At 41.6% G+C, this 21705-nt stretch overlaps 1 protein-coding gene across 4 annotated transcripts in view; it reads right to left on the bottom strand.

The window, feature by feature from the left end:
• PTPRZ1 (protein tyrosine phosphatase receptor type Z1) overlaps window positions 1-21705 on the bottom strand; it is a 160571-nt gene that overhangs the window by 27399 nt on the left and 111467 nt on the right. For 2 of the 4 annotated variants that reach the window (XM_038753284.1, XM_038753285.1), the window contains exons 12-14: window positions 16934-20504; window positions 12338-12482; window positions 3267-3358 (exon numbers count right to left, since the gene is read on the bottom strand). In XM_038753284.1, coding sequence (XP_038609212.1) covers window positions 3267-3358; window positions 12338-12482; window positions 16934-20504 — 3808 coding nt within the window. The remainder of the gene's footprint in view (window positions 1-3266; window positions 3359-12337; window positions 12483-16933; window positions 20505-21705) is intronic. The other 2 variants (XM_038753286.1, XM_038753287.1) reach the window with 1 other exon arrangement.

Here is a 21705-nt window from a genome sequence, read left to right as displayed (position 1 = left end):
GTCGAAGGCAGCTGAGTGGTTGAGGATGATTAGGATAGAATAGGAGCCGTTGGATTTGGCAAGAAGGAGGTCATTGGTGACCTTTGAGAGGGCAGTTTCGGTGGAGTGTAGGGGATGGAAGCCAGATTGGAGGGGGTCAAGGAAAGAGTTGGCATTGAGAAATTCGAGGGAGCGGGTGTAGACAACTCATTCTAGGAGTTTGGAAAGGAAGGGTAGGACGGAGATAGGGCGATAACTAGAAGGGGAGGTGGGGTCAAGAGAGAGTTTTTTTAGGATGGGGGAGATGTGGGCATGTTTGAAGGCAGAGGGGAAGGAACCAGTGGAGAGTGAGCAGTTGAAGATGGAAGTTAAGGAGGGGAGGAGGGAAGGGGCAAGAGATTTCATAAAATGAGAGGGAATGGGGTCTGAAGCACAGGTGGATGGAGTAGCACTTGAGAGGAGGGAGGAGATCTCATCTGAAGATACTGCTGGGAAGGATGGGAGAGTAGCGGAGAGGATTGAGAGCTGGGGGCGGGGGGGTTGGAGAAGCGGGAGGAGTGACTTTGGGGAGCTCTGACCTCTGTAGGTGCATTTCCCAGACTGTGAATTAACTCTTCCAGGGATATTCCTGACTCCAAACAACCCCTGGCTTACTCATCTTACTGTGTGTGTGTGTGTGTGTGTGTGTTTTAGTGGACAAATATTACCCTCTAGATTGTAAGCTTGTTGTGTGTAGGGAACGTAACTACCAACTAGAATAATAATAATATTTGTTAAGCGCTTACTATGTGCCAGGCACTGTTCTAAGCACTGGGGTAGATACGAGCTAATCAGGTTGGATACAGTCCATGTCCCACATGGAGTTTACAGTCTTAATCCCTATTATACAGATGTGGTAACTGAGGCACAGAGAAGTTAAATGATTTTCCCATGGTCACAACAGACAAGTGGCAAAACCAGGACTAGAACCCAGGCCCTTCTGACTTCCAGGTCTGTGCTCTCTCTACTAGGCTACGCTGCTTCCCAATGGAAGGTTTGGAGAGCACAGGTAAGATCTTTATTTTGCTTGAGAAGCAGCATGGCCTAGTGGAAAGACCATGGGTCTTGGGAGTCAGAGGACCCGGGTTCTAATCCTGACTCTACCACTTGTCTGCTATGTAACCTTGGGTAAGTCACCTTCTCCGTGATGATGATGATGATGATGGCATTTGTTAAATGCTTACTATGTGCAAAGCAATGTTCTAAGCGCTGGGGGGGATACAAGCTGATCAGGTTGTCCCACATGGGGCTCACAGTCTTCATCCCCATTTTACAGATGAGGTAACTGAGACTCAGAGAAGTTAAGTGACTGGCCCAAGGTCACACAGCAGACATGTGGTGGAGTAGGGATTAGAACCCACGACCTCTGACTCCGCAGCCCGAGCTCTTTCCACTGACCCACGCTCAGTTACCTCAATTGTAAAATAGGGATTAAAGTTGTGAGTCTTGTGTGGGACATGGTCTGTGTCCAACCTGATTGCCCTTCATCTACCCCATCGCTTAGTACAGTATCTACCACACACATACCAAACACATATCAGCGCTTAGAACAGTGCTTTGTACATAGTAAGCGCTTAATACATGCCATTATTATTACATAACAAATACCATAGAAATAAAGAGGATACCATTTTGATCTGGGTCTGGCTTTCTCAATCTTAGTGGCTGAAAAAGCAGTTTCCCGGGGTATGAGGGAAACCATCACCTCTTGTAAGACTTCTCTGCTTCCAAATCACTTACACTGACAGGTTTCAAAGGGAGCCCTGTCCACTGATCATGAAAGGGGCTGGGAAAACATTTCATCTTCATTAAGAGACTTGATAATGCAAGACTTCTAAATATAAAATTCAAGGTGGCTCTAGTGCTTTGGAATGGACACATATCTTAAATAATCTAGTACATCCTCCTATGAGTCTATCTCCCATGTTAGAGCGTAAGCTTCTTGAGGGCATCTAATTTTATTGTACTTTCCTAAGTACTTAGAGCAGTGCTTTATACACAGAAAACACTATGTAATATGGATTTATTCTTCAAATACATTCCTAATTCAAGAGTTTAATGATGGAAGATTTTATTGCACTATTTTAGTATAAAACAATTCAATTCAAACATATTTATTGAGCACTTACTGTGTGCAAAGCACTGTACTAAGCACTTAAGCACACATTAGGGATATTTTGAATGCTCACCCAGAAAAAGAAGATGAGGAATTTGGGTGGTATGAGAAAGAGAAAGAAAAAAATGCAGAAAGAAATTTTATTTGCTTCCCTCGCTGGGAACTAGAAGAAGAGAAAGATGACTATGGTTCCTCTTGGCTAGTGAGATTTCATAAAATAGCAGGGCTCTCTGATATGAAATCATCAGCATCAAACACACCAGAAAAGTGTTTCTACTAAATTAGCCACCTGACGGCTCCTTTATTTTCATCCCTTAGCCTCGGGAGACCATTCCCCCATACTCCCTTTGTGGGGAACTGGCCTCAAGATAATCATTTCCTTTGCAACATTTTTCGGCAATGAGCAGAATTGCCAGTGAGATACAGAAGCCGGTCAGACGCTGATTCCAGGTTAAGGGGCTCCTGGCTATCTCCTGAGGGCTGGTCAAGAGGCAGGTCTGCTATTAAAAGCGGGAATCGGGGCTCTGAACTGTCTTTAACTCAAATAGGTCAAGCCATAGAATTGACCAGCCCCTGATTCCTCTATTACAGTCTGTTCACGAGAGCTGCTCAGAAGCTACTTCCAGGATAAACACCGGACAACAGAAAGGACACTTTCTTTGATTTACTCCTCTCCACTCCACAAAATTACTGCATTAATGCCTTATGCTTCATTGTTCAATTTTCCATCGTATGACTGTAGTAAACTTAAAAAAAATGAAGCAGGGTATCATATTGCTCTTCACAAACCATGAATGGCATAAATCCAAGTTATAATTTTTCCTGGAAATATATACCTAAGTCCGAAGCCTCCTTCAGATTCACCCTTTGCAGTACAAATCATTCTACTGTCTTATTGCACGCTTATTGTGTGCAGAGTACTGTAATAAGCACTTGGGAGAGTACAATATAGCAGAGTTGGTAGAGACATTTCCTGCCCATTTTGTGCAATTAATTGTGGTGAGTTGCATATTCAGTTGTTAGGGTTTATACAACATGACAACCCACACTGTTTGCACAACCCCAAACAACACACTTTCTCTTTTTGTGCTTTTCCTTTCAAACCCACCACTAACTCACATGACATATTTACCTGAAACTGGGAAAATTGGGGTCGGGGGTGTAGAGATGACTCTAGGTGATGTGCTATCTTCCAAATAAAAATGTGCCGTCTGAAAGCATTTCCTAGAGGGAAAGAAACAAGAGTTACATGAACAAACCCTGCAAATACAAGACTTGTTAAAGATTGCCTGCCTGAAAATTCTGGCACAATAAAATCCCCAGAAGTGAAAAATTAGCAACACACAAAACACTTCTTTTCTTGGCTATTTCTCTACTGGCTGAAACAAAAACACTGGCTAACCTGAGGACATTAAAATCGAATTGCCCTGTCTACATCTCCTAGTTCATGGGCCTTTTACCTGGACCAGATGCAGAAGAAAGAGAAGAAATCGGACACACCGAAAGACGTCACAGCCCCTGCAGTTCCCCGTGGTTCTAAATAGGACATGGCCGAAGAAAGGCACTTCAAAGCACTAGACACAGATCCAGTCTCAGCCTTTCTCTACCAAGAATTAATTCCTTATCAGGAGCGGCTGAAGGACTGGAAGGAGGTTTTAAACCACTGCACTTAACCCATAGAGAGACCTCTTCTGCAGATATTTAACTGCTGGGACCGAGGGGACCAAAGCCAGAACTGGTGACACTTGGATGAAAAAAAAAAAAGAGGAAAAGGTAGGGTCGCAATACGGTTGAGATGATGGGGCGGCAAGAGTTTATCCAAGGAGAAGAGGTGATTTCTCTCCCAACAGATGTTCATCTTGCTGATGAAGGGGTATTCGGATGAATATAAATGGACTCAACCACAACTATGACCTGTATCCTTCCTCTCCCCAGTTTTAATTCAGCAAATGTGAAGCTAATGTGTGTAACATCTGGTAAGAGCAGGCAACAAACTATTGAGTAGGTTAGATAACCAACTGCTGCTTTAGAGCAATGCAGACTGTTCTTAATTAAAAAATTTCAGGTCATTTGAGCTGCCAATAACACTTTATGTTTCAGGTCATTTACTTTGAAATATTATTCACAAGTGGTTAAATTCAAATAGACCTACCTGTTTATAAATGAAAATATGGATCTCATTTTATATTTATAAGAATCTAATTATATGATAATTAATAATTAAAATATTTCTGTGCAACATTCTGATCTGTTCTAGCTGGTGTTATACTAAATTTTATTTACTCTGTTTCTGTAGATGTGACTGCAGTTTGAGATCTTTGAGCAAGTCCTTAACAGCTATATTGTAATCTCCCAAGCACTTAGTACAGTGCTCTGCACACAGTAAGCACTCAATAAATGACTGATTGATTGATTCTCTGGGTGTCAGTTTCCTCATCCACAAAATGGGGACTCAATTCCTTTTCTCCCTTCTACTCAGACTGTGAGCCCCATCTGGGATAGGGACTGTATCTGACCTGATTATCTTGCATCTATCCAAAGCGTTTAGTATGGTGCTTGGCACATGGTAATAATACTATCATTATTACTATTAGTTTATGTACAATTTATTCATTCATGTTTTGAAAGTTAACAGTCAAGGAAAACCAAATATCCTGAAAACCTGGGGTATTAATGCTTTGTGATGTTCTATTAATTCAAAATCTGAGGCTGGGACTAATATAGAACAGGAGTTTCAACCTGGTCTCCTGAGTTCACAAGGTTTTACCTGAGGTTCACTTTTCACCTTCCCCTTCTTTACTCCCCTTGTATGCGACACCATCTTTCCCACTCTCAATCTGTCTCTTTATCTACCCCTCCTCTTGTCCCAGACCCTCCAACCTCATTCAGAAATACCTGAATTCCCCCTTCAGGAGCAGAGAGCAGCAGCAGCAGCAAAAATCCCCAGCTCTTTTATGTCTCAAAACCATTAAGTAAGGCACCTTCTTCTTACTGGCAGCTGCTGCTTCTTGCTCTCCAGAGTTTCCACTATCTAATTCCACTGTCTGCCATTGTGGTTGTACTCAATAGTGCTTGGAGGCACCTCAGTACATGTAACCCACTGAAATTTCTGGCCTAAACTACCTGTTGCAGGCTCTTCAAGCCCTGATTCAGCAAAAGAAGAGAGACAGCAGAGCTTTATACATTCTTCCCATTAGTGTTTTTAAAAAGATTAAGGATACCAAAAGGAAAGACATTGAAATCTATCCTGGAGATGCCTTGTAAAATTCACACCCTGGGCTGTAGAGGAAAAGAATTCAGGAAATTTCAAAACTGTACTCAAGATTGAAATGAATCAGAATATCAGATGAATCAGATGTAGTTGTCTCCTTTGTTGGAATTAGTGGAATTAGAGAAGCAGTGTGGGCTAGTGCTTGGAGTGAGGACTCCCAATGGTCTGCTGTGGGCTTTGGGCAAGTCACTTAATTTCTCTGTGCCTCAGTTGCCTCATCTGTAAAATTAGGATAAGACTTGTCAGCCCCATGTAGAACATGGACTGCATCCAACCTGATTAGCTTGCATTTACCCCAGGGTTTATTAGAGTGCCTAGCACATAGAAAACTCTTAAAAAATACCATTTTAAAAAATGGATTCAGAAATTCTGGTCTGAAGCTAGGGTAAGGTTGAAGTTATGTCCTCAACCTATACCGGGGGTTGTACAAAGCTGCCCTCTTTTCTGGCTGTGCATTTGCTAACAGTGAGAGATATGAAGAAATGAGATATTCTCTTGGGGGAAAAGATGAGCTTCTCAGTGTCAAATTCCACAATGAGTATAAGGTGAGCTTTGCAGTCACCTAGACTGCATGAACTATTAGGAGATTTCTAAGCTTTTCTCTGGCAATATTGACAAGAGATGGAAACTTATGAAGAGAAGAGCACTAAGGTCCAGAAAGTTGGAATTCTGGAGGAAAAGTCCTTCACCACCCTAACCCCCACATTCATTCAATCATATTTCTTGAGCACTTACTGTATGCAGTGTACTGTACTAAGTGCTTGGGAGTGTACAATCCAACAATAAAGAGATCTTAGTTTAACTCCAAAGAGATAGGAAATAAATTTACCATAAATTTACCATAAATTTACAAGGCACTCTGAGCCTTTTGGGGTCTTTTAAGATGAGGGACAGAATCTTATTCTCTCTTAAGGAAGGGCAAGAAAATCCACAAAGAGGCTCTCTGTAGCTTATGCATGGGGGAGAACCTAAATCCGTCCATCCCTTGATCCCCAGTGCTCAATAAATGCCACTGATTGATTGATGAAGGATTATAGGCTGCCCTTGATAATGGGATCAAATTCCAAATCGAACAGTTCCCAATTCCCTCGGCCACGTGATTACATCTGACATCATTTATGTGGTGGGTAGCCTGGGCTGCTGGAGGAACTATCTTCTCTAACCAGGACACTGGAGAGGCATTGTGGCCTAGAACCTGAGTTTTAATAATAATAATAATAACAATAATGATGGCATTTATTAAGCGCTTACTCCGTACAAAGCACTGTTCTAAGCGCTGGGGAGGTTACAAGGTGATCAGGCTGTCCCACGGGGGCCTCACAGTCTTAATCCCCATTTTACAGATGAGGTCACTGGGGCACAGAGAAGTTAAGTGACTTGCCCAAAGTCACACAGCTGACAATTGGCAGAGCTGGGATTTGAACCCCTGACCTCTAACCCCAAAGCTCATGCTCTTTCTACTGAGCCACGCTGCTTCCCCAAGCCAGCCACTTGCCTGCTGTGTGACTGTGGGCAAGTCACTTAACTACTCTTGCCCCAGTTTCCTCATATGTAAAATGGGGGAGTCAATGACTGTTCTCCCTCCCCTTTAGACTGCGAGCCTTGTGTGGGACAGGGACTGTGTCTGACTAAATTATTGTCTATCTACCCCAGCACTTAGCACAGTGCGCGGCACATAGTAAGCATTTAACTATTATTATTATTATCATCATCATCATTATACACTACTCCAGCTCCACTCCTTAGGGGGAACTCTATGACCATGACCACCTATCGTCTCCTCCTTTGATCCTGGTCAGCTATCTGTAAAGTGGGGAATGAGACTGTGAGCCCTATGTGGGACATGGACTGTGTCCAATCTGATTAGTTTGTATCTACCCAATGCTTAGTACAATACCTGGCATGTAGTGAACACTTAACAAATACCATAAAAATACCATAAGATGAAAAAACACAACTATTTCTCCAGTAAAATAGAGTAAAATTAGAGTTAAATATGACAACATTCATTTTTAAATCATAGATACATAGAAGGCTGGAAGAAATCTGGAGAGGTTGCCTAAACTGAAATTATTCTCGAAAGACTGGTACTTCATAGACCTCATCAAAATTGGGCCCAGGGTTTGGCAGCCCTCACTGTCTGGAGACTCTTCTTTAATCTAACCCAAATCCCTCCTACTCCAGTTATAAATCATTTTCTACTGCCTGTCCCCAGGGGTTTTGGAGAACAGCAGGTCTAGTTCTAGAGCTCATTCCTATTATGTGAACCTGTCAGCTATCATTTTTTTCTTCTTCAGTTTAGGGTCATCTCCATCCCTTCTTGCCTTATTAAACACTCTCCCTCTTCCTTTTTCGCTCCCTGACCACCTCCTTCTTCTACCACTTATACTCCAAGGCTCTTTTCCCACTGCTTTTCAACATGCTGCCCCTATTCTGGAAATTCCTTCCTTGGCCCCAACAGCTTCTTTCAGTTAGCACCCCATCTCCCTTGTACTTTTCCTATCCAAGCTCCTCAAGAGAGTTTTTAACATCTGTTGCCTCCATTTCCTCTCCTTCAAATCTCTCCTTGGTCACCACCAGTTTGGCTTTGTCCCCCTCACCTCGTTCCATGCAAACTGCCTTCTCTAAGGTCTACTTCCTAAAAGCTCAACATACATCTACCTCTCTCATAGTCTGTCACTCTGGAAAGGGAGATATGAATTGCCACAGGCCTACCTTTCAGAGAGACCAAGAGGACAAACCCCTCTAGTAAAAGCTTTCTGTCTTTATGTAGCCTCAACGATGGAGACCCAGAAAATGCTTAATGATGAAGACAGTAGTGATCATGACAATGTAGTTGCTATTGATATTGATGATGTGGTTAAGTGCTTTCAGTTTCTTAAGAGAAAAGGGCAATAAGAGGCCTTGTAGACTGTGAGCCTGTTGTTGGGTCCGGATTGTCTCTATTTATTGCTGAATTGTACTTTCCAAGTGTTTAGTACAGTGCTCTGCACACAGTAAGTGCCCAATAAATACGAATGAATGAATGAATGAATAAACAATTGGATATGTTGGCAAGATTTACTAGAAGAAAACCTTTGAAGGAAGGTGGACCAAAGGATGAACAAAAAAGTGATACTGAGAACCAAAAGTCATCAGATCTGGAGACCTAAGGAAAATGCCAAACCTTCTCTTACTCTGAAAACTCTGAAAAACTAAGAGGTGGGCAGGTCAAAACTGAGCAGAAAGGACATTTAAATAAAACTGCCAATTTACGGAGAAATTATTTCAGAAGACGAGCAACAGCAGCGGAACTCAAAGTTTACACCTGAAGCAAAGTTCTCATTATACTGTATTTTGGTCTGGGGTCTGGAGTTGATAGGCTTGTGGATGGGTAGACTTGTCATTGATATCAAACTAGTCCATCCAGTCATCACCCCCCTATCTACCATGGACAGGTTTTTGGGGGCTGAGTCTCTGTTACCTTTAATTGGGACACCTTCAACAGAACTGTGGGGCAGGATCTGAATACTATGTCCAGGTGGAAACCTGGGCCCTGATTACCTGGACAGTCTTGGAAGGAAGCTAGAAAAGTCAACAGAGAGTTCCTATTAGAACTTGGAAGAGGGCTGTTAGGGAAAACCAGGGAGCAGAAGCTAGAAAGGCCTCACACCCTTAACTCAGGGAAAGCAAATGAAATCAAATGAGAAACATTGTGGCCTAATGGAAACAACATGGACCTGGACATTAGAAAGACTTGGGTTCTAATCCCAGCTCTGCCACTTGTCTGCTGTGTGACCATGGGCAAGTTACTTCACTCCTCAGTGACTCAGGTACCTCATCTGTAAAATGGAGATGAAGACTGTGAGCCCTATGTTGGACAGGGACTGTGTCTAGCCTGATTATCTTGTACCGAACCCAACACTTAATAGTAGTACAGTGCATGGCACATAGTAAGTGCTTAACAAATACCATAAAAAATCACCTTCCAATGCAGGCCTAAGCAGAATCTAACCTTACACTTACAAGCTGCTTTGTGAATTCTAATCCCACAGGACAAAATAAAATGGGAAACAATTAAAATTATGGTAACTTTGTTTCCACAAAACTTTTCTCAAAGTTCTCTATGCAAACTTTCTCTAACTACTCCCATCTATACACGCACAGACACCCATAAATATTATGCCCTAAAACATCTGGAAAACAATTTCAAGGGCCATTATTTAATGTCTAATAAGATTTAACATCTGTTCTGGGTAAGCAAGGAACATCTTCACATATGTGCTAAGTGTTGATAGCCATGTCTCCAACTAATTATCACTCGGATATAATGAAGAAAGTGATGATTGTTTTAACTTACAGGCAGAGGTCCCATCAATCAATCTTAATCTTATTATTTAATTTCACCTTTCCGGCACCAGTATTTAGATGTCGAATCTAGAAATATGTAATTTTTACTGAACTCCCTTGAGAAGTTACAAAAATTTGAAACAATATTCAAAATGTTGCATTTTTTGTGGAGATTTTACAAATTTTTTTTTCAGATTGGCCCTATATACTGCTTGCTGGATAGAGTACAAAGAGATTTATAACTAGCCTGTCCTGAAAAGAGGACTCCAATCCTTCATCTGAACTAGGAAGCTGAAGCTTAGTGTGGGTTCTGATGGATTACAACCGGGCTGAGAGTTTTCCATTGAATCCAAGAGAGATCACACACACACACACACACACACACACACACACACACACACACACGTTTTACTGCCATTCTAACATCTATGGATATCCTTCTGGACTGTGAGCCCGTTGTTGGGTATTAACCGTCTCTATATGTTGCCGACTTGTACTTCCCTAGTGCCTAGTACAGTGCTCTGCACACAGTAAGCACTTAATGAATATGACTGAATGAATGAAGAATGAATATGACCTACACAATCTGGGTGGTATTACATTTTATTGCTTATAGCAGACTTGAGCTTCAGGATTTGTCTGTCACTAAAATCTCTCTCCATATAAGGAAATATTATTTATTCTAAGTCTCTCTCTCTTTCTTGGCTTCAATATTAACTAAGACAAATGTGATTATTCAGATTGTGAGGGAATTTTTCACCCCTATTACAGTGTGTGTGTGTGTGCGTGCGTGCGTGTGTGTGTGTGTGGGGGTATGTATGCCTATCGCATCTGTGACTTTATATTTACACACACACACACACACACACACACACACATATTATTGCTTTAACAGAGCAAGGGAGTCTTTTTGTTGTGCACCATATTGGGCTTTTCAGACACACACACACACACACACACACACACATGATTTCATTGTCAGTTGTGACAATATACATAGCTATCCTTTTATTCCTTGAAGAAGACACTATTGTCATCTAGGATTTTCTCCTGTGGAATCCATCAGGGATCTGGGCCCAGAGAACTGATGGTAAGTGAAATGCCTAAAAATAAGTGAGGAGCTACAGTAAGGAAAAAGGGCCCGCACTCCCACAAACCACCATCACCTTTAGCTTTCTAGTCCATGTATATAGGCTGAATGTCCAAACAACCAACCGCCAGGTTTACCAGAGCCTATGAAAAAATGACCCACCCAGACAGTTATTTCCACTGCTATAATCAATCAATCAATCAATCGTATTTGAGTGCTTACTGTGTGCAGAGCACTGTACTAGGCGCTTGGGAGGTACAAGGTGGCAACATATAGAGACAGTCCCTACCCAACAGTGGGCTCACAGTCTAGATGGGGGAGACAGAGAACAAAACCAAACATATTAACAAAATAAAATAAATAGAATATAAATAAACTACCACACTGAATCTTAAAAATGAATGATGCAAAGAAAGATCAAGTTGAGCTTTGCTTGAGTTTCTGGAGCAGTTATTGGACTTTTAGGTTTGAAATTTACAAGCTCTTTTCAACTGTTTCAGCTCTGTCCTAGATCATAAGCGGAAGATTTCAAGGAAGGGCATCCCTGCACACTGCTCTCCTTGGGGAGGATAAATCCCTACTTGACACAAAGTTGGATCCAGAGGCTTAGCAGAGGCTAAGAGTCATAGAACCAAGGGGCAACCAACAGTTCCAAAACCTCAGAGCAGTCCCTCCCGTCCCTCTCCCCACCACCATACCCACTCCATCCCATCTTCCCTGCTTCTCCAACCTGTAACAATGACCTAGGGTGGAAAGACCAGGAAGATCCTAAAATTATGAAGTTTGTGGGTTTGGAGAATTTCTGTAAAGAGAGGGAAGATATACCTAAACCTCAAAATTGTATTTGTACATATTTATTATTCTATTTATTTTATTAATGATTTGTATTTATCTATAATTCTATTTATCTATTTAGATGTTATTGTTTTGTTGTCTATCTCCCCCTTCTAGACTGTGAGCCCGTTGTTGGGTAGGGATTGTCTCTTTCTGTTGCTGAATTGTACTTTCCAAGGACCTAGTACAGTGCTCTGCACACAGTAAACACTCAATAAATATGATTGAATGAATGAATGAAAACATTTAGCTTTTGTGGACAGAATCCCTCTCTAGGAATGTAGTACTAATTGACAAAATTAGGAGTAATCTAATGAACAATACACAATTGACATTAAAGCATATAGCTATCATACTGTTCTTTTGTAAGAGTAAAATGTTAGCAAGCACATACATACAACCATTAGAATAATGCACCAGGCACAAACAGAAGCAGAAATGATTTAATTTTATCTTTTCTTGTTGCATTTGCTATTGAGTCAACCCTGCATGAAAATGTTTACCTCTATGGGTAGACATTTGCACATGATAATTACATGAAAACAATTCAAGCATTCAGAAAATCAGAGCCTGTCTTTATATAGTGCACATGTTTTTATAAAGCTCAGTGATGTCAATTCGGTTAGTTTTCTAAGCATGACAAAATCTGAGCTTGTGGAACTTCAAAAAGAAAACTTACCTCCAATAGATGAGAATACCCACTAGAACCACTAGACAGATAAAAGTCAGGGCTGATACGATCACAAGAGGTATAACTGTCTTCTTCTCTGATTCCAAACCCTCAGCTAGCCCAATACGAGATTCATGGCTACTATTACTTGCCTCTGTGGTCAGAGAAAATTAAAATAGTTTATATTTGAACTTGAGAAAAAGACAAAGCATAATTAAACCATTTAGCTGTGGTCCTAGGAAGTATCACTTACCATCCTAATTTGATTGGACCCTGCAGAAAATGCACATAATTACAACAAGTTCATGGAAAACAGTGACAAAAGGTGAAGCGGATTATTAGAGCTCATGCAATACAGAATTCCAGCAGTTATTACAATGCCAAGGAGAAGTTTGTATAAGAATGTTTCTTATCTTTTCAAATTAAATTGCAGAAGCAGATATTTCATATTCAATCACAAGTAATCTTGCAGTAGGACAAAAGACCATTAAATGAAATAATTTTTAATCTGTTTAAATAAGCATTATCTTTTGATCAAAAGCCAAAGTGGCAAATGCTTTTGTAAGTACAGCAGTTTAGGCTCAAGAAATATCAACAATTCAATTTTCTTTTAAATAACATGTTGCTTTGATGATTTACTTTGAAATTCCTATTTGTTTTTTTTCCACCAAGAATCAAAATTATTTTAGGTAAATGAAGGAATGATGTGGTTTTATCCACTAACTCCCTTTAGTATCAATATTTCTACAAAATTAAAATGTTCAATCCAATTTCTAGATTCCTGTCAAAGGAGGAGAAAATGACCTTGCTTTCCGGGATGGGAGAGGTCTGTATCTATAGTCAGTCTTTGCTCCTAAATGATCACTGTAACTGAAAAGAGAATATGCACAATTGATGAAGTTTGCTTCAGATCTGTAGACAATCAATTGGCTATTAGAAATCCTTGCTTATGGTTCACATCGTATTCAGCAGGGAAATGACATTATCCCTTCTGAGCTCTCTTAGCAGTACAGATCATCCACAGCAGTTTTTTTTTTTTTGGAATCCATGTTAAGGGAACAGTGGCCTCCATTTCTATCATCTGGGGAGCTCGGGAGTTATTATCTAAACACTCTAATTCGACTTCATTTTTTAGAACCCACTACATAGTGTTCAACTAGTGAATAAAATAATGAAACTCAGAGGCTTAATCCATCAACAACGAAGTCATTTTAAAATATAAGAAATGGACAACATGCAGTACAGAAAGAATATTGCTAAAGGCTTGAGAGGCAGAACTCCTAAAGTGGTCAGCACTGTGAGTTTCTCTTCTAGACTCTAAGCTTACTCTGGGCAGGGAACATGTCTGCCAACTCTGTTATGTTGTAGTCTCTCTCCCTAGTGCTTAGTACAATGTTCTGCACATAAGTGCTCAATAAACACCACTGATTGAATGACTGACTACACTTTTTGCAGAGACTGTCAGCTGATTCCTTGCATGTTTAAAAACAAACAGCACACAAAGCATCAGGACCACCAGCCCATTTCCCATTCCACTTGTGGAAAATGCTGGTATGGTTAATCCAACTCGGTAATATTGCCGGAGTAATTGCTGGAAGTAATGCAGTATAGGTTACACTATCAATTGTCCCAGTTTTTTGTAAGGTGTTAATGATGACTGCTGGCTATGGCAGGAGTTGTGCTTTTCACCGGCTCTATTTCCCCACTAAACTGGATCTACGAAACAAGTGCATTATTGAAATGCTCATCAGGAGGGCCAATTAATTTGACTGCAGAATAAATCACAATGATTCTGCCAAGAAACATCAACCTGATGTGGAAATAGTTGCCCTTCTATTTCTGCCCTGGAAACGTGGGAATGCTGTGTACACTTAGAAAAAGTGTGGAAAAAACCCTGTCTTTGCCAGGGCTATTTAGGCAATGCTCTTCTCCCTTTTCTTTGTCCCTGCCCTTTTCCCTTTCACCTATTGGTTGATTATATTCTTCCTTCTTTGACTTTCTTTTACTCTGTTCTAATGCTAACTGCTCTTACTTCTTTGCAAGCATTTCTTTTTGGGTTCTTGGTCACTTGATAACATTCCTTGCTTTTTGGTTTTTCAAATATTTTAACTCCCTGAACTTTCCTACGCCATCCCAGAAAGACAGCACATTGCTTCCATTCCCTAAACTGCTTAAAACCCAGTGTGCTTTCTATACTGGCTTTCTACATCTTTGTTTTTCTTTTCTCCATTGTTTCCTCTGTTGTCCTTGGTCCAGTCTCTTCCCTTTTCCTCCTTTTCTGTTCTCTTTCATCCTCTATCTCCTCCTCTCAACCTCAACTGCACTGGGTGGCCACTAGAACACTTAGGTTAGCAAGGAGGGGGTTGGAGGGTGGCGGAGAGGGGGCATGCTGCTTGTAGCCCCTTCCTCAGGCAGCCCCCCCATCAAATAGAATCATATTCCTCAAATATAATTTTTAATCTTAGAGATAGGATTTCAGCATACTAATAAATATCAGCTAAAGCCCCACCTAATGCTGATTAATGTCAGGACTCAAAGAGTTGTGCTCTACCCAGAGAGAAGGAGCTACGGAATTGGGCAGAATTATTTTCATTAGTGCCATTGGTCTTCATTCCAGATTTGGAGTGAGAACTGGGTTAAAACCCAGTTGATTTGTCCATTCTTCTTTTTAGAACAATGGAGTACAGTTTCTCATTTCAAATTTCTTAACTTGACTAGCTAAGGTTAGTCAGTGGCAAAAAAAATCCCCATTTTTTAAATTCTGCTCTTTGCTGAAAGCCCAAACTCCTGACATTTAAAATCAAGTGTAAATTTTGCTTTGATGGGAAGCTTACTTTCTAATTCTAGGAAAGAATCAAAGGACAACAACTCTTTTCAATTAATTCCCTATTTTGCCTGATCTATTCAACCTCTGTAATTTTAGAGTCCAGTTGAGAATGTTCACACTTGTGCCAAAATAGGAAATTGGTAGACTGAAGGCATTTCCCTCTAAGACAGGTGTATATTAAAGTCAGGCAAAAATGGAACAATATTTAAATGTTTTTCATTTTTAAATCTTATTCTTACTAAAGAGGAAAAAAAGCTCTATGAAAATCCTAGCCATATGACATTCCATATATGTCAATACTAATTGATGCAGTAGAATACTTAGACTGGGAATTTATTATACACTTCCAGGTCAGGTTTTCTTTTAGAATTGAAATTGAACAATAACACAAATAGGGAACAACATTTAATTGCAGCAGATCTCCTGATCAAAATGGAAGAACTTTTAATTGCTATTGCACATGAAGAAAATAGGAAGGATAATTTGGTGAAAGAAAATAATAAAGAAGGATATTCTCTAATGAGGTTGATGTCTGGGTGTTGAATTATAAAAACACACTATTAGTAAGTCATGCAACATGCTACCCACTTATATCTTTTGATGTACTGTCAAGATTTCCAATCTCTTCATTGTTAATTGCAAATTAAATACTTTTAAGATTAATTAAAGCAAACTATAAATAACATTTCTTCAATGTAATTAACTAGGGCATGGTTTAATGCAACTGCATTTTCTTACCTTCTTAGTCAACTTTAAAGAAAACATTTGCAGCATTTTTGCTTTAAGCCAGTTGCTTTAAGAAACATGTGGTTCACTCTACAATTTATTTAAAAATTAATGTGATATCATAAAGGAATTTCTAAAGATCATTTTCCTGTGTTTTCTCATCTCATCATATGGTACTTAATCATCTTGTACATAGGTGAATTATTTGTGTGATACATAGATTGCATGGGTATAGGTTAAAGTGTGTATGTGTGTGAGAGCGAGAGATGGAGTTTTGTTGTAGGATACTGCCCTCTTTAGGTTCTGCATTGATAATCAAATATGCTAGCTCTAAAACATGTATCTTTATCATATTATTGGACTTTTTCTGGCTCTCTCAAATGGACTACAGGTATTAGGGTACTTGATATTTCAAAAGACTTTGAATGAAAGTTTGCCCAATCATGAGATGGGCTTTTAATGGTCAAACACATACACACATGCCTTCCTATAGAAGGCTTTTTGTGTGAAACTATCTTGAATTTTTTAAATGGGCTACCAAAATCTGACAATCCAAGGAGCAGGAGATATGACAATGAATTCCTCCAAAACTAATTTAGTCAGAATGATCTCAAACAACCTTTACAATGACTTGTTCATCTGGTGGCATTCCGGGTGTTATATAATGGAAAATGATAAGTATAAAAATGGTCAGATTAATCCTCCTTTAGATTGGCCCTCAAAATGAAAAGGTCTGAATTGAAGATTTTTTTTAAATGACAAAATCATGTATTTTAAAACAACAGGATGTTTTGATTAAGGGGCTTTGAATAATAAAATAATATTTAAATAATAATAATGATATAGTTATATAAAAAAATAATAAAAGGAGCCCCCTTAGGAAGTCTATCTTTTGTTCCAGATTTTCCTTAATCAATTTCCTGTCCCTATCTTGGAAGCATGCAAAAATTTCCTCTTTATGTTAAATACTTTTCTCTCACATGCTAACTTTTCCAGCGAAAGGAAAAAAACGTAGTGTGAGTTTCCAGATGCTGGACCAATCCATAACTAACCTGCCTCAGAAACGTTGAATACTGTTGAGTGGCCACTAGTAACAAATGGTGTTAAGGACTGTGGCGATCCAGGGCTTGATTCATCGTCAGTCGTCTCCACGGTTGCTTCAGCATCTTGTTCACTGAGGCTGGGAATCCCGAAATCAGTCGAAGTGTCGTTCTCATTAAGGCTATCTGAGTTTCCTTGACCAGAACCACTCTCTTCGTCACTTGTAAAAATGGCCCAAGACTTAGCCTCTGATGTGTGTGGAAAGAGGGTAGTGCCAGTCTGGATGTGGTCTTCCACTGTTGGCAGGTTGCTGTGCTTCTTGGGCACCTGTGGTGTTGTCTGCGCCAATGTGGTTTTGACAGCATTTCGGTCGGCGGTTGGGCTGATCTCCAAAGCTGCTGCATCCGTTACCTGCTTTTTGTCTTCAGAGCTGATGGACGGTGAACGTGCAGTGAAGTCACCTTGATCCATGACATCATTTACCTGAATACTGGAATCATCTACCACTTTTCCCTCAGCTGTTCTATCGGACGTGCACGAGATACAACTCTTTACAGATAAGCCATCATTGCCATCATCATCATTATCATCATCATTTTCACCATCACCACCACCACCACCACCACCACCCCTAGATTTAGCATCAGAACTGGCATCAGGGAATAAGCCAGAGGATGCTTTGTGTGGAACCAGCAAGCCGGTTCCATTTACCGGGCTCTCCTTACTGGGAGAAGCAACTGTACCAGAATTAAACACATTTGGCAAAGGAAGAGAATGATGAATGGATACATGTGACTCAGGAACATCCAGAACAGGAGACGCATTAGGAACGGAACTTATCAAAGAAGCAGGAGCTTCATTTGGAGAATTGCGCTCATTTGCAAGTGTGTTCAGCAGTATATCGACAGGTAAAACAGGAGTGGCACCCCCATGCACTACTCTAAGAGGAAAGGCACTGGTCATTTCAGAATCAGTGGGCTGCAACCAATCATCATTACTGAACAATGACGGGACAACTCGTGAAGGCAGTTCACTTTCAAGGAAAACGGTCGGGACATCTGCGGAAGACTCACTCAGACCTCGAAACAAAGCAGTGGGCATATTAGAAGCGGGGGACAGCACACCAAAACCCGCAGGTGCCGACGTAGAATGCGACACTGTACTCGTAGCCAAATCGGATGGCCCCGGATGCAATATTGCAGGATTATCTCTATAAACCTCAGAAGTTTCCACCAATATTGGATCGCCGGGCTCAGCTGGAGTAGCGGTAAACAGGGAGCCAACGTCAGAAGATGGAAAAGAAGTTTGTAGCAAAGCTTCACCATCTAAAGGAGCTGAGGCCTTGGGAGAGGGCCACCCAGTTGAAGGAGCCAATGTTTTGCTAGAAGCGGGGACAGAGAGAGCTGGCTCGGAGGTGGCGTTAAGCACGGGTTGAAGCAAAGCGTCATCAGAGGCTGGAGATGATGCATGCAAAGGCTGAACTGAAAAGTGGTTTTCTGACAGTGCACTAAGATCAGGGCCCCAAATCTCGGTAGCGGGATAAGCCAGAGACCCGGGAAGAGTTGCCTGTGCTCTAGAATCAGGAACGGGGGTGTCTCTCAAAGAAGCATTTGGCTTAATTACATCATTAGCTGTAGGGAGTTCAGGCAGCACTGTGCTGGCAGCACGATAAGCCATTTCACTGAGAGAGGAAATTTTCAGTTCGGTCTCATCCCCAGGGAATGCATCACTTTTACGAAGCGGCTTATTAGCATCACTAAACGCAGGTGTCGGATAGGGCAATTCATCTACAGAAACAGATGAGGAAATGTTAGGTGCTGGCAAACAATCTGGGTCAGGCAGAAGGAACTCACTACCGGAGTAAGCTCCAGACCAATCCGGATCACCAGACAGAGCACTCGTGGGCTGCAGCAAAGATTCAGGTTGGGCGGTTACAGAAGGCTTAGGCATCAGCGCATCGCTAGGACTGCTAGACAGGGACCCCGGCTGAGATACGCCAAAGGTATCATGCACAGATATCGCAGAGTCAGAGGAAACAGGAAAGGTCTGGAGGGAGCCTGCGTGACCCGACAAAGCGGAAGACAGTTCAGACCCTGTAGAGGAGGCATGCATCTTTAAATCACTGCTGGATGGGTCAACTCGAGAAACCTCGTGCCATTGATTAAGGGCCCCGGACTGATTATCAAATAGCGTCATCTCCGAAGCAGCGGTAGTCTGATGTGCCGCCACCTCAGAAGAGCGACCAAAGTTGGGCTGGAATAATGGGTCACCCTCCGCCATTGCCAAAGAAGCATGCAGGGACCCCGTTTCCTGGGGAGCAGCTGGAGCAAATTGTGGAGACATTTGAGAGACCGTATACAGATGATGAGACACTTCACTACTGAAGGAAGCAGAGGGAAATGGAAGCAAAGTTACATCGTCAGAGGAAGACAGAGTGGGCTCAAATGACACATCCACACTGGGAAATACAGGTGTTGCATGCAAGGTCATGCCACTACCTGAAGCAGCAGGGGCAGTGTTGAGCATCTGATTGTCAGACAACAGAGGGGTAACTAGAGGAAACACTCCACTACTGTAGGAAGGTTGAAGAGGTATCTCACCATTATAAACTGGTTGAGTTGTCTGAGAGAGTACCTCACTGGCAGCAGAAGCAGAATCATGTTGTCCAGGGCTTGTAGAGAGAGAATGAGGCGCAATCTCAGTAGGGAAGGAAGTAAAGGTAGAATAATGTGGCATTTCTCTATCCGCAATGGAAGTATCTTGTGACCCCGCCGTACTGGGAGAATAGGACTCTGAAGCTGACTTGGATCCCTCAATGTACGAATCAGTGTAGCTAGCCTGAAGCGACCTCTCGCTCTCCGTCGGAGCCACGAAGCCAGCCGTCAGATCCGTAGTTTGAGAAGGTGGCAGGTCTCTGTCAGCGGACCAAGTTCTCTTTGACGAATCATCGGCGTCTGGGGAAGGGGAGTCTTCTGAGGCGTTCTTGGCGTATCCTGGCCAGATGACATGATATGTGCTTGGCTCCGGACTTCCCGAAAACTGTCCAGAGGATATGTTGTCCGGGACAGACGACGCGGCTGAGGTGGTGGGGATTGAGCCTGATGTGTCTTCAGCCTCTGAATCAAGTTTCAAGGTGGCCAGGAGAGTTTCATCTTCACTACTATCGGTGGACGTTTCTCGGGATTCCGTACCCGGAGCCATCGGCCTAGATTCCTCTGCTGTTCCAGGGACATTCATTGGCTGGATTTTGAGGGCAGGGTTTGGGTCATCCCTCCAGGAAGTAGATGTTATTTCCATGGTGGGATCTGGTCTTCCGATCATTGTTTGAGAATCCATTGGAACCTCTTTTCCTGGGGCCCCAGTGGTGGGAACGAATGTTCTCTGGGGGTCACCCTTTCCTGAGGACTCATCTCCTTTTGGGAAGTAGTGGGTAGTTTTTGCTTCCACAGATTTGGCCCCTGTTCCTTCAGGATCATAGTTTGATGTGGGGATAACGTGATATTCTTTCCCCCTAACTTGGTGGGTGGCACTCTCTGTGCTAGGACTTCCTGCAGCTTCATCTTCAATATCCTCTTCTTCCTCCTTTGGAAAATAAACAACACTTTCAAAATCTCCTCAAAGGAGAAGCCGAGTCATCTAGTAGAAAGAGTATGGGTCTGGGGTTCTAATCCTAGCTCTTCTATTTGCCTCCTCTATGAAAGATACTTAACTTCTCCGTGAATCAGTTTTCTCTTCTGTAATTGATGACATGATAACTACTCTTCCTCCAACCTAGATTGCGAGCCTTGTGTGAAACAGGGATCATGTCTGACCAAACTATTTTGTATCTACTCAAGGGCTCACTACAGTGCTTGACACATAATAGGCATGTAACAAATACCCCAATTATTATTATTGCCTTTAGGCCGGGTTGGGAGAGACACTGAAGACAAACTGAATTTCCTGCTGATATTTCTGTGGGATTTGGTCTTGTTTGATAACTTTCCTGTGTTTAGAACTGTCCTCATTTAAAGGCTACACCTTCTGCTACTCAAACCACCAGGGAAATTAATTAAATTTACCGGAAGCTGCCCTGATTTTGGCCATTATGGGGGGAGGTAATTAGAAAGCAGAGGCTCTAAGTGAAGTTGTTTTAATCCACTTAAAATATTTCAATCACATGGCTCTTTTTTCTTGTTCTCCTGCTTCTGCAATTCATTTGACGGTGAATGAAAGAACAATGAACTTCTTAAGCTAATAAAAGGTTAACTGGTGCAAATTATTGCAGTTAAACAAGGTACGGTTCTAGCTGAGTTTTAGGTTTTACAGAAACCCCAAAACTAAGGAAGCAATGCGGTCCCTGGGTGCCATGACCATTGGCATGGGTGTGGCAGGTTTCCATTCTAGGACCACTCTCCTCCCAATCTCAGAAAGGCCTGAGGATATAAAGGGGCCACTGTGTTCTCTCTACTAGAAGCCATCAAAATTCCATATAGGTGGTTCTCTTACAGTGATTCCTTTGCTAGTGAATCTTTCATCTCTGCTCCCTGGTATTTCCCTTTCACATCATGGAAGCACTGGAAACTCCCCCTAACCGGTAGTACCAACATGCCCTATCTTTACACTTTGTTTCTTCTCCCTCTGTGTAATTTATTTTAATGTCTGATTCCCCTGCTTGATTGTAAGCTCCTTGAGGGGAGGGTCCATGTGTACTAAGTGGTTAGGACAGTTCTATAGAGTAACCATTCAATAAATACTATTTATTGATTCATTGATTGATGGATAACAGGCAACAGGTCCAACC

The sequence above is a fragment of the Tachyglossus aculeatus genome, chromosome 10 (genome assembly GCF_015852505.1).
Source record: "Tachyglossus aculeatus isolate mTacAcu1 chromosome 10, mTacAcu1.pri, whole genome shotgun sequence".
Lineage (NCBI taxonomy): Eukaryota > Metazoa > Chordata > Mammalia > Monotremata > Tachyglossidae > Tachyglossus > Tachyglossus aculeatus.
The sequence above is the reverse complement of the archived record's forward strand: the minus strand, read 5'-3'. Positions and strand labels throughout refer to the sequence as shown.